General features: G+C 46.5%; 1 protein-coding gene across 1 annotated transcript in view; it reads right to left on the bottom strand.

Moving 5' to 3' along the window:
- Positions 1–1,444: 1,444 nt before the first annotated feature.
- Positions 1,445–13,361, bottom strand: part of DNAH9 (dynein axonemal heavy chain 9) — a 301,732-nt gene continuing 289,815 nt past the window's right edge. Inside the window, exons 67-69 of the mRNA XM_082373261.1 lie at positions 13,112–13,294; positions 5,753–6,142; positions 1,445–1,921 (exon numbers count right to left, since the gene is read on the bottom strand). Coding sequence (XP_082229387.1) covers positions 1,694–1,921; positions 5,753–6,142; positions 13,112–13,294 — 801 coding nt within the window. The 3' untranslated portion in view covers positions 1,445–1,693. The remainder of the gene's footprint in view (positions 1,922–5,752; positions 6,143–13,111; positions 13,295–13,361) is intronic.

The raw sequence follows: 13,361 nt of genomic DNA, 5'->3' as shown, positions 1-13,361 counted from the left end.
ATGTATCTAACCTGACCACTTGTCTCCAAAACTGACGTGACCCAGAGTGTCCTGCTCTCGTACCGCGAGACCACTTTCCTTCCATCTTGGTCCTCCTCTGCCTGCTCTCACTGTACTGTTCCCGGTGAGGATCAGGAAGCATGATGCTGATGAGGAGGACAGAGCTATCTCCATGGAAACAGATGAACTGTAGGCAAGAAACTGCAAGTTGTTGGCAAACAATGGGAAGTACATTGCTGGTTGATGTGAGAGGAGACAGCACTCAAGTTGGAATCCCTGGATTCCAGAACTTGTCAACTCCCTTATAGCATGAAGATGAGGAATAAGGCCCTTCTTTCGGGGATGCAGGAACCACAAGGCAGAAAGCAGGAAAATCATGGTGGAATTGGCATGAGATTCTGTGTTCTCATAGCAGAGGTTTGGAGGAGGGTGGGTTTTTATGTTTCGAATCAGGAGTTCTCAAAGTGCAGTCCCCAGACTTGGAGCATTGGCAATTTCTTAGACTCACTGAATCAAACTCTGAAGGGTGGGGGCCAGCAATCTTTGTTTTAACAAGCCCTCCAGGGGATTCTGATGCCTGCTCAAGATGAAGAACCACTGTACTAAATAGTAATTAATCCAAAAATAAGTCTCTCCAAGGATATGCGGGAATAATGATCCTAGAAGGAATGGTGAGCCCCCGCAGACGACTTAACAAACAAGCCTCCCCATAGAGCTCTTTACAGCTCATTAAAACTGTAGACCTCTTTGGGCATCCAGTGAAAATGTGCTCCACAGAGGAAAATCTAGAAAACTTTTAGGTTAAAAAGCTTTAGGTGAAAGATTTCTCCTTGGGCCCCTCTTAAATGATCTGAACGATGACAGAAAGACAAGGAAACAATCTACCTTGTTTGCAGTTTTGTCCTCAGCAAGTAGTAGATGTTAAACACTTGTTAAATGGATGTGTGGATTAATGAAGGATAAATATTGCATATATACTTCCCCTATCCTCTAGAGCAGTGATCAGCAAAATTTAGCCCACCGCCTGTTTTTGTAAATAAAGTTTTATTAGAACGTGGCCGCACCCATTCACTTAGGTATCATCTATGGCTGCTTCGGGGTTACAGTGATAGAGGTGAGCAGTTGCAACAGAAGCAATATGCCCCGCGAAGCCTAAAATATTGACTATCTGATCCCTAACAGAAAAAGTCTGGTGGCCCCCTGATCCAGAGTAACGTTCCTCAAGCCATAAAGTGCATACAGATCACCTGGGGAGCTTGTTAAAATGCAGACTCTGATTCGTGGGCAATGCCGGCACCGCTGGGCGATGGACTAGCTGGGAACTAGGGCGCTGGGTGTAGGGCTGTGTAATGACGTCAGGGCTCAAGTGCCTGTGGCTCGTTTCTCTTGGGCTCTTCATGATAACTTATGACTCTGCAACGCTCAAAGCCTGGACCAGACACAGTTGAAGAACAAATCACTTTATTAGGAAAGGGTCAGTGTTACGAGACTCTTCTCCCCTAGTTCCCAGGTCCACACTCCTCTAGCTCTGCCTCACTTTAGGTCCTTCTCTCCGAGTCCCCCAAAGGAATTCTTCAGAACTGTGAGTGCTTTCGGTTTCTCATCTTTCCCTAGGGCTGGGGTCGGCCCTCTCCACTGGTCCCTCCGGGCAGCCTCCAGCCCAGCTCTGTCTCCTCAGCGGGTCTGCAGGAAGCTACACCTGGAGAAGCAAGGCTACTCCGGCCAGAACCCACTTGGAAGGCTTTTCCTTCGTCTTCAGGTGGAAAGTCCACACGTAGGTGGGTCCTCGCTGACGAGTCTTGTACACAGGACAGGGGTAGATTCTGCGGCAATCCTGCTTATCTGCGGGGATGGCCTTGAGGAGCAACACCGGCATGGGGGGTGTCAGCTCCTTCAGCTTTCCCTCGGTGATGATCCCAGCCTGAGGACAAGGACACGAGAACATCTCAGCTCAGACCCCAAGCTCAGCCAGCCAGGCTTGCTCCCGTCGGAAGATCCAGGAGAGAGAGACTGGGAAGACCTGGCTGCCCTGGGCCCACCCCCTAACTGAGTTCTCTCGACAACCACGATGGGGTGCCGTGCAGGGGTGGACATCATATTCCCACTGTTTTTCAGCCTGAACATCTTCTCGAAGCAGAGTTCCAAAAGCTGTTGCATATCATATGCAAATTAATCTCTTTGGGGCTTGAATTTCTCTTAGTTTTATTTTGTCATTTCGTAAGCATACCGAATGCAGCTATTTGCCAGATGTCATGCTAGGTGCTAGGGACTTAAAGCTAAGCAAGACACAGTCCCTGCCGGCAAACGCTTTAGACGTTAAGGCTTTGGTTATGTCCTGTTCCAGTTTCTTACGTGCTGTCCTCCACCCTCTAGAGCATTTTCTCTTTTTGAGCAAAGGGAGCTATGTCCTGTCTTCACTCATGTAATAGGGATCTGGCCATTCTGTAGCTTTCCAGCTGGGGCCTCTCTCTGGTTCTCTGAGATGCCTCCATAGTGCTGTCTGGGGAAGTTTTTCCTAGTAGTCCTGAGAAATATTCTGAGGAACAAAAAGGTGCCTTGGTGAAATAAGCTTGGGAAGCGGTGCTTACCATACCCTGGACCTGAAGCTTTACGGTGCACACTAGCACACTGAAGACAAGAAGTCCTGGCAGTAAAGAAAACAGTTTGACTTTATTTATCCCAGTCTTTCCCAAACTTATTTGACCACAGGACCCTTTTCTTGCAACCTCTTCATTTCCCGTGGCACTAGGGTTTTCTGAACATACTTTGGGAAATGATGATCCAGAGTGACTCATGGGTTCCTTGCCTGTGCCTAGGTGGTTCTGAGCCTCTTATGCTGTGCACAGAATTTGTCTTAATTCCCATGAAATGTATTTAACGGGAAGGATGTGCCTCTTCAGTTCTGGTAGAGGCTGACATGAGGCATAGTAAGTAACAGCACTAAGGTAAACACTGAGGACCCCTTGTCCCCCACAACTGAGTGATAATGGTAGGGAGTGGCAGCAGGGGTAGAACCTTTCTTTTTCCATATACCATAAAACCAACTCTTTTAAAATGTACAATTCACTGGTTTTTAGTATATTTATAAACTTGTACAGTCATCACCACTATCTAAATTCCAGATCCCGGAAAGAAACTCTATAACCATTAGCAGTCACCATTAGTAGTGGGGTGTTAATGTCGTTGGTTATTATGATTGAATTGTCTGTTTCTCCCTTCAATTCTGACAGTTTTCGTCTCCTTTATTTTGGGGTCTCTTTTGTTAGATGCACATATATTTGTCATTGTTATATCTTCTTGATGGATGGACCTTTTATCATTGTAAAATGCCTTTTTTTGGTCTCTACAATTCCTCTCTCTTCTGTCTTTTCTCTAATAACAATTTTTAAGTCTATTTTGTCTACTATTAGTATAGTCCCCCAACTCTCTTTGGTTACTGTTTTCATGGCATGTCTTTTCCATCTGTTTACTTTCAACCTATTTGTGTCTTTAAATCTAAAGTGTGTCTCTTATACACAGCATGTAGTTGGATCAGGTTTTTAAAAATGTAATCCATTCTGCCAATCTCTGCCTTTTAATTGTAGTGTTTAATCCATTTGCATTTAATGCTTGCTCTTTTTTCAGTCATTTTTCTTCAACAAACCCTGCTCGGATTGCCAAAAGACTTTGGTTAATTTCCGGAGTTCTGACAAGTTTAATTCTGGTATATATATATATGAAATTATTACATATGATCTTGATATATACCTTATTATACTATCTTATATATATGATATATATTATATCTTATTATATATATCTTTATATATGTGTGTGTATATATATATATATATATTTTTTTTTTTTTTTTTGGCCAATGTTCTTGTTTTATGGAGGAGAGGAATTTTGGACATCCTGACCCTTCCCTTTTTGCTGAATGCTTTCTGGGATACAGACTTTGAGAACAAGAGTTCTTGGTGGGCGGGTGTCATTTTTGTGTTTGTTTTTATTATTTGGAAACAAGGTAATGAAAAAGTGGGAGGTAGTTGATTGGAATCAACGTCCTTTTTCCCCACAGTGCCAGCGCTCTTCCTTCTGAGCCTCTTCCCTACTTATCTTTTTTGCACTTCTCTCATTTTGGCGTCTTTAGTATCCTAGCTCGGGCTACCCTACACCTAATACAGTCCACATGTGATCTCCACTGACAGACTTGTGCAAACGTTCAGGTGGAGAGAGAGAAGTAGGCTTCCTTCTCAACGTTCAGGCTGCTTGAATACTGTCCCACTTTACCGTCCTTTCTGTCGGCTCTTGATTGGTTTCCTAGGGCTGCCGTAACAAAATTATCACAAAGACAGTGGCTCAAAACAACAGAAACAACGTATTCTTTCACAGTCCCGCAGGCCAGAAGTCTTAAAGTATAGGCGGGGTTGGTTCCTTCTGGAGGCTCTGAGGCAGAACCCGTCCCATGCCTTTCCCCTGGTGTCTGGTGGTTGCTGCAACCCGTGGCCTCCCTCGGCCTGTAGATGCACCCCTCCAGTCTCTGCTTCCGTCTTCACAGAGCATTCTCCTCTTATGAAGACACCGATCATTGGATTTAGCGCCTACTCTATTCTAGCGTGACCTCATCTTAACTAATTACATTTGTAAAGACCCCTTTCCAAATAAGGTCACATTTTGAGGTTCTGGGTGGACATGAATTTTGAGGGGACACTCTTCAACTTAGTACAGCTCTCTATGCATATTGATATGGACTTGTAGGATCTTCTAGACCTTCTAATAGTTTTCCCACATTCCTTTGTATTGACTGCTAGGAATAGTTTAGTGCAAATATTGCCAAATGGGATATTTGACTAAGTAGTCCTTCCAGATCATGTGTATAACAAATGTAAACTTGTCCTAGAGTTATCCATCCTTGTTCATGTCATTTATCCCAGCCACCTGTGCTTGTTTGCTGGTTTCCTATCGGAGACAAAACATCTTTTCTGATCTTATGCTGACTCAAATTTGTATTAACCTGCAGTGAGGAATCCATTCAAAGTGTCACTTTAAATGATATCACTGGCACCCCTTTGCTAACATGTAGCAGTGTAAAAAGTAGGAGGGATTCCTGCCCTCCGAGAGCTCATGAATGAGGAAAGTGGACCAGGGAGGTGAAATGATACCCCCAGGTCACACAACAAGTTTTGAGCACTCCCTATGTACCAGGCACTGTTCTAAGTGTCTTGCATATTAATTCATTTAATCATCACAGCAACTCTGTTTTCCCATTTAACAGTTGAGTAGGGACTTCCCTGGTGGTCCAGTGGTTAAGACTCTTTGCTCCCAATGCAGGGGGCCTGGGTTTGATCCCTGGTCAGGGAACTAGATCCCACATGCCGCAACTAGGAGCCTGCATGCCACAACTAAAGATCCTGCGTGCCACAACAAAGATCGCACACGCAGCAACAAAGATCCCGCGTGCCGCAACTAAGACCCAGCACAGCTAAATAAATAAATTAAATAAATAAATATTAAAAAAAAAAACAGTTGAGTAAACTGAGATTTTTCACAGAGTTAGTAAGCAGTAGTGCTGGGATTCAGATCCAGCCAGTCTGTTGCTTTTAACCTCTCTACTCGCTCTGCGCTCTTTATGTCATCCTTGGCTACATAGAAATGATTTGACAGCCTCAAGGGATACTAAAAGGGCATCCCTTTTAGCAATTGTACTTTACAGGGGGCAATGTGTATGTAATCAGCCCACAGGGGATGCCCTTTGGCTCATCCCAGGATTTACCTGTGCATCCCAGCGAGCGCCTTCCATGAAGAGGCCATGGATGTAGGCCCCTTCCCGAGGGGGGCTCCTGAATTCCTCTCTGTTCTTCTTTGTCACGTCACATTGCAAGGCCATCTGGTCCAGGGGCCACTCATTCTTGCGGGCCGTGGACTGCATGATGGCGGTCAGGAAGGACTGCGGGTTGAAGAAGCCCGTCAACCACACAGTGGAGGGCATCATAAAGTCGCCTGTCCAGGCCTCCAACTCCTTGATTCGGTTGAGCAGGTCCAAAAACCAGGCTGCCAGGCCTGCAATGGAAGGGTAGGCGCGCCTGGCCCAGGGCTCCGGCACTGTGTCTAGGTACAGAGCGTTCTGTAAGTTCTCCATGTCGCTGGTCATGGTCAGCTCCCCCTGAAGACAAAGGGTGAGAGGGGAAAGAGTGAGGGGCAGCAAGTCCCTGGAAACAGCTGGCCTTGGGGATCTTTGCGAAGACAGGAGATGACTGCCAGGGTGGGTGACACAATGACAGTCCCTGTCTAGTACTTGATCTGCAAGGTTTGTCTCATAGAGACTGGTCCTCTCCCAACTCCTGTGGTATCAGAGTCTACACGTATCTACTGACATTAGTTTAGGTCCACTGCAGACCTCAAGCCACCTGTGGGTTCCATGCTGATTCCACCCTGCCCTAAAGCTTGGGCTCCTCCGTTCTCCTCCAGCGAAGGAGGAATCCTCTTCCAATTGCTAGATGAAATCTGTAAAGGAAGATGTACATTGAAAACCATCTTTAAATTGAACTTTGTAACCTGAGTCATGCCAAGGATCTACAATTTCTTGAAGGTGTCGTCTCTACTGCAGTGGTTTCTGCACAGGGGTTAGGGTACCCAATAAGGCTTGCCGTGTCTGATCTGATGACCAGCAGTCCTATGAAGCTATTTAAGCACAAGTGAGTTAAAATTATAAAATTATCAGTCACATTAGCTACATTTCATGCCATCAGCAGGCACGGTGCCCTTAGCACAGATATGGGACATTCTCCTCGTTCCAGAGGGTTCTATTGGACAACACTGCTCTAAACAGAAAGGCCTAGTTTTCTGTTTGGTAACTAAACTGTAGTGTATGTGTTTTTGCCAGGGTTGTGTTAAAAATTCTGTATGTTGCAGTTTTAATAAAACATGTTTATGGGCATACAATAGTACACGCTGGCTAAACTGCAGATAAGAAGATATGTAGACAAATCAAGACTCATTACAAAAAAATAAAGTCCAATAGACTTAAAAGGAAAAAGATATAGACTGTAGTTATTTTTCCTTCTAAAATAAAAATTTTAAGTTTTCAATGGCCAGTTAACTCACATAATTATAAAGTGCTTTTATAAATAATACACCAAATAAATATGCTTCCCCACAGAATTGTTTTGGGTTGTTTTGAGTCGGGGTGTGTCTGTGGAAGTTTTTTGCACCTGTGAATGTTGTCGGCCATGCAAGTTGGTGGGGAGGTAAGGTCCCCCACCCTGGAATCATCCCACAACTGACCTAACAGGACTGGGTCAGCAGTACTGGAAAAAGTAGGATGAAAATGTCCCGGTCCTTTGGCACATCTCTGAGGGCCGTGGCAGACCGACAAATAGAGATGAACTCACGTGGAGCCCCGGCCTCTGCCAGCCGCAGTTGTTTGCTGGTACAGAGAAGTCCTTTGTTGCCTGGTTATCGCCCCCGGCTAATTCAATCACTTACTCCATGTGACCATGCCTCACACAGAGATGTGCCACTTCTGAAAACGGTGAGGTCCTATAAACCTCTATTTCTCTGAAATTCATTGCAAGAAGAAATCATGTGCTTAAATTAAAATATGTGCAGTATTAGGGCAGTGAAGCTCCCCTGTAAGACACTAAAACGGTGGATCCATGTCATTACACATTTGTCCAGATCCATAGAACGTACACCACCAAGAGTGAACCCTACTGTGCACTGTAGGTGACTCTGGTGATTGTGAGGAGTCGGGGTAGATTTATCAGTTGTAACAGATGGGCCACTCTGGCGGGGGATGTTGATGATGGGGAGGCTGGGTGTGGTTGGGGGAGGGGGATATGGGAACTCCGCCTTCCGCTCAATTTTGCTGTGAACCTACAACTGCTCTAAAAATAAAGTCTGATAATAAAAAAAATGTATATGCAATACTTAACACTCTTCAGAAATCTAAAATCATTTTGACAGCAGGGAAGCATAAAATGTGTAACTTGGCTTTCTTAAAAATTTCTCACATCTGCTTAGAAGTTATTCTGACAATGATTTTGCATTTACTAATTGAAAGTATGAGTGATGGAGCCTTAAAGAACGTGCTGTCTCTTAGGTTCTGCCCGTTTGAGAGTGAAGCAGGAACGATTTAGGAAAAGAAGAAGTCATTCACCTTGTGGTTAGGGTGCTGAACTCAGATCTGCCCATGACCTTGAGTGGACATAGAAATGACTCACTTTCAGAGGAGGGGCTGAGAAGAAACCAGAGAGAACCCCACTCCAAATTCACTCAGTGTAACGTGGGTCCCTTTCTTAGGAAAAGAGGAATAAACCTACAGACTCTGGGACAGCGTTTCCCACAAGGTGTTCAGAGAAAATTCGTTTCCTCAGGTGCTGCCAGATTGATGGAGGCGGGGTGGGCAGACGGGAAGTTTCTGGGCCAGACTGTGGGTAAGTAGGCCTTTTGTAAAGACTCCAGCTACCCGTGAGAGAAACCTGCTTCCACCTGCTGAAGCCTGACCTCCTCAAACTCCCCCTGTCTGGATCCCGTGGAACACGGATTAATGTCTGCACTTATTTGCTCATAGGTCAAGAGTCGACAAAAAGAAAACTCACAAAGAGAACACTAAATCCTTAAGAAGATGACGTAGTTCAGGGTCCTGTGTGACTGGCTTGTTCCACGTTCACATTGTAGGGAAAGCAGGGAGAACTAAAGACTGGGGGGCGCTTTATGGTGGGTATGAGGGCTACCTGGATGTGGCCTTAACCACTTATTTTGTCCCTAAAAATAAATGCTTTCAAAGTCTTTCTTAGGTAGCATATAAGATAAAAACCTGATTTGCCCTCTAGGCCTTCATTGCTTTAAGTCAATGTGCTTGTTAAGAGCGCGGATTCAAAGGCTCCATTCCAAACCTAAGGACTCCAGCCTCTGGATGGCCAGGAATGTCCATCTGTAAAGGGCATCTCTGGAGGGTCAGAAGTGGCTGGTGCTCTGGCCTCGCAGGCACGTGGCCAGCGTCCATCACGTGGGGTCAGCAACGCCCACATACGCCCTTCTCCAGGGGCTGCAGGCTGCACCCTGTCCTGAGGGTCAGCCCCTGTCTGCTTTTCCTTCCCTCTGAAGGTGGTCTTTGCAACCAGCTTTCATATGAATGAAACCGCGGGAGGTAAAGAGGTGGGGAGGGAAGTGGGAATTATGTGGGTTCCACCCTTCCCAGTCTGGTGTCCAGACTGCGGGTGACAGCAGCCGGTCCATCTGTGCACTCTAGCAGGCATGTGGGCCAGGGCAGCTGCCTGCGGGGTGGTGACCGTAAGTCACTAAAGGGCCAAAGCAAAACCTGAACTATGAAGTCAACACACAACGGATGAGAGTAAAGAGCCAGAGTGGTTCCCCAAGTCAGCGAGCTGGGCTTTGAGACTGAACATCTCTCACATGTTTAGAAAAACAGAATTTGTCAATCAGGAGGGGCAATCAGCCACTGAAGCATAGGGGGAAAATGTCTGATGCCATTAAATATCTGAATCATAGAAAATAGTTCCCAGCCCCAGATTCTGGGCTGGCCATGACTCCATCTAAGAGAGCACTGCCCAAATGAAATATAATGCAAGTTGTGAATGGGTAATTTTACATTTAAAATTCACAAAATTACATGTGTGTAATTTTACATTTTCTAGTACATTAAAAAAATAAAAAGAAACAGATGAATTTAATTTTCATAATATGTTATTTAACTTAATAGATTTAAAATATCAAATATTTCAATATTTAATCAATATAACAATTATTAATAGGATATTTTCCCCTTTTTGTCCTATATCTTTGAAATATGGCATTTAATTTAAACTTACAACACATTTCAGTCTGGACTAGCCACATTTCAAGTGCTAACCTGTTGTTAGTGGCTACCATACTGGACAGTGCATAAGAATCCAGCTTCTCCTGTAGTTTTCCTACACAGGTAGAGAATTTTCTGGGCAGGCTGACATCAGTCAATGGCGCTTTGAAAGTTACACCTAGTTGTAAAGGATTGTAAAGGAATAAACTGGCATTTGGGAGTTTTGTACATCAGGCTTTTGTGCATTTGGTTAGTGGGAGTCAGTACCTCTGACCAATCAGCTCTGGGATGCTCACAGGACCTGGTTCTTCACTGTGTAAGGCTGAGAGCCAGATGTCTGACTCTCCTGAATTCTCCTCTGTGGGGACACGGTTGTGGCTGGTAGACCTCTCCCAGGTGGCCACTTCTGTGTGCTGTGTGCTGTGGGCTCCCACAGTCCTCAGGGGTTAGAGAGCTGGGCCTCTCAGTTCAGCCAGTACTTTTGGGTAGCATTATGGTTTCCCATCCAGCCAACTATGAATAAAAATTTCTTAATCAAAAATGCTAAGGGTATTGACTTAAAGACTTAAAAAGTTAGACATTTTCTAATTTGGTGCCCAGTCTGGGCAGAGCATTTGGGTTTGCCTGTTTGATGTGCTGGGGAGTGTGAGTTGCCCCATGTCTCCCTGTGCTCCACCTAAAATAGTCCTAGAACTTCAAAGTGACTGTTAAAAAGAAAGAAAGGACCGGAAGGAAAACCTCGCTCAGAATTTCCTCTCCTCCCATTATGCTTCCCCTTCCGTGTTCCACTGGGAGCTGGGATGTGAGTTCCTCACCCCTCCATGTACCAGCCGCTCTCCAGTGGGGCCCTCACGTCTCCCGCACTTGCCAGGCTGTCCTGTGACCCCCTCCTGTTCCAGTTGCTCCCTTCGGCCGTTTCCTCTCTGACTCCCATTTCTTGCAGCTCAGCTTAACCTCTTCCCCAGACTTGGAAACTTTTCCTTCTCTGAACTCTGCCGCTGTCCCCTTGCACCTTCACTGTTCCATGAAGACATCTGTCCATCTTTTCTTCTACCTACTTGCCTTAATGCTATTCACAAACTTGTCTTGACACAAGAATTACCCAGCTGCTGGCTAAAAATATAGGTTTCCAGACCCCAGCTCCGGAGGTTGGTGGGACTGGAGGGTGGAGATAGGAACACATATTGGGATGAAGCCCCCAGGGAGTCTGATGACCAGGCCAGTTTGGGGCCCTGTCCTAATGAGACTGGGTTTTCATGACAGCGTTTTTAAGCGGAGATTGCTCTGTCTGTCCCCCCCCCCCCCCGCTCACAGGGGACCAAGAGAAAAAGGCAACATACCGTTGTCCTGACTGCTTCTGGGTCAATATTGTCACCACCAGTCACCTTTAGAAGTTCACCATATCACTCTTACTCACCTGAGGGGACCCTCTGCTCCAGCTAAACCAAGTTAACTCTTAGAACAGGCTTAGGGTTCCCCACCTTGGGACTTCTAGAAGATTCTTCATATTGCCACATGTCATAATCCTACCCTTCCTCCAAAGCCCCCTGGATGCCACTTCTCCGCTGGGGCCATCCCTGATTCCACATGCTTCTTTCTTTCTTTCTTCTCGCACCTCTCTCTGTGTGGCACTGAATCAATCCTGCCTGGTACTGTAATCCATTTGTATGCTCGTTTTCCCGCCAGACTGTCCGTCTGGAGAGGAAGGCAGCCCTGTCAGTCTCCGCTGTCTCCCCAAGGGCAGAGCACCGAGGCTGGCCATCCACCAGCCCTGCTCGAGCTAGACTGGAAGAAAAGAGCAACTCCCTCCCCACCCCTTCATCCTCGCCCAGGCACGCACTGGGATCCACGACACCAAACCACAGCGAAGGCTTTTGAAAGAAAAATGAGTGAATGAATTGGAAGTCAGATGGGTAGACTGCACCAAATTGCACAGATTCACTAAGCTAAGACTGCAACAAACAAGCTCAAGATAATTACTAATATGTACCTGCGTACCTAGGGAACCGAGCCACATAAAATGACCGGCAAGGTCCTTATTTACATTTGAGATTGTTCTATGGAATTCTGTATTTCCTTTTATTACAAGCCGGTGCATAATTTGATAACATTGCCAAACAGCATCAGTCTTCGACATCCCTTCCCGTCTCTCCTTTCTCCTTATTTCCTTCTATCCATATTGGGGCAGAATGGGAATTAACAGACTAAAAAAAACTCACCCAGACTTCTCAGTCTACTTCATAGTTTCTATGTGACCCCATGTGAAGACACACATGGCTGTGTGTCCTCTACACCTGTGACAGTGGTCATACGACTCCAAGAGCCAGACACAAGGGCGGCAGCACATCACAGGCCTGGACGTCCAGGGCTGGGCTGAGCTTTCACTGCTGCCTACAAAAGTGGGTTCTCACTTTCCCTCTGTCTGGGGTTACAATTATTTTAATACATAATGCCAGTGTAAACTGACAACAGTTACTTTCCTCAGCTCCTCAAAGGCAGCAGGACCTCCCACTCACCTGTCATCCAGGTGAACAGTTACAGCGCTTTTCTGTTAGGCTTTGTGCCGGGCACTTGATGGAATTATCTTATGGTGAATAAAGTAGATCTGTTTACATAATTGGTGGTATAAATAATAGACTCTTTCATTGCTCATGAGAAACGTCAGAGCTTGTGCAGTATCTTGGGCCTTTCAGATAACCATGAGGTTGCAAAAGATTAAAGTTCTTCCCTTTCCTCTGACGGGGTAGTAATAATAGTGCATCAGCTTACACTTCTGGGTACTTGCCGCGTGCTGGGCATTGTTCGAAACATTCTAAGCGAACCTATTTATTGAATCCTTCCCAAAGCCCTATGAAGTAGGACCACTATCCCTGTTTTACAGGTGAAGAAGCTGAGACGCAGTGAGACTTAAGTCACTCTCAGGCCACACAGCGAGGAGGCAGCAGAGCTGGGAGGCGGTCCAGGGCTGTCTAGAACCTGTGCTCTGATGCAGCACACACTTCTACGTCCCATGAAAGCACCACCACCCATGTCAGCAGGAGACACAGGGCATCAAGACTTCTCCTGTGCTCGGCGCTCAGAGCACGGGCCCCCGGGCGGCTTGGCGGTCACAGCTCATTGTGCCCTCCCAGCTTCCAGCTTCCGAGCCTGCCTTCCCCTCCCTGCAGCCTGGCCAGACTCTGGTTTCTAGGAGTGGCACCTTCTCAGGCAGTGAGGCTGCTGTGACCACTGCTCTCCAGCTCCCCTGGCGCTCCTCCCACAAGGGGCTCCCGCTGGCAGCACCCTCCCTCCCCCGCCGCCTGCCTCGCCCACCTTTAATCCGAGGTCTAGCTCTCGCAGGGAGCGCTGAATCTCCCGGGTGAGGACGTTCATCCGTTCGCACTCCTGGAGCACCACGACCATGTAGGGGGTGCGCTCCTCCGCCTTGGCCGTCAGCTCTGGGATGTTAAACTCATCTGTCACCCGCTCCAACAGCTCTTCCAGGACGGCCTTGACCTGCCCCACAACAGGAAACACAGGGTTACGACGGGGTTCCACTTCTCCAGAAGGCCTCCATTCCCCT

The sequence above is a fragment of the Balaenoptera borealis genome, assembly GCF_965194805.1.
Source record: "Balaenoptera borealis genome assembly, chromosome: 20".
Classification (NCBI taxonomy): Eukaryota; Metazoa; Chordata; class Mammalia; order Artiodactyla; family Balaenopteridae; genus Balaenoptera; species Balaenoptera borealis.
This window is presented reverse-complemented; position numbering and strand designations above follow the sequence as displayed.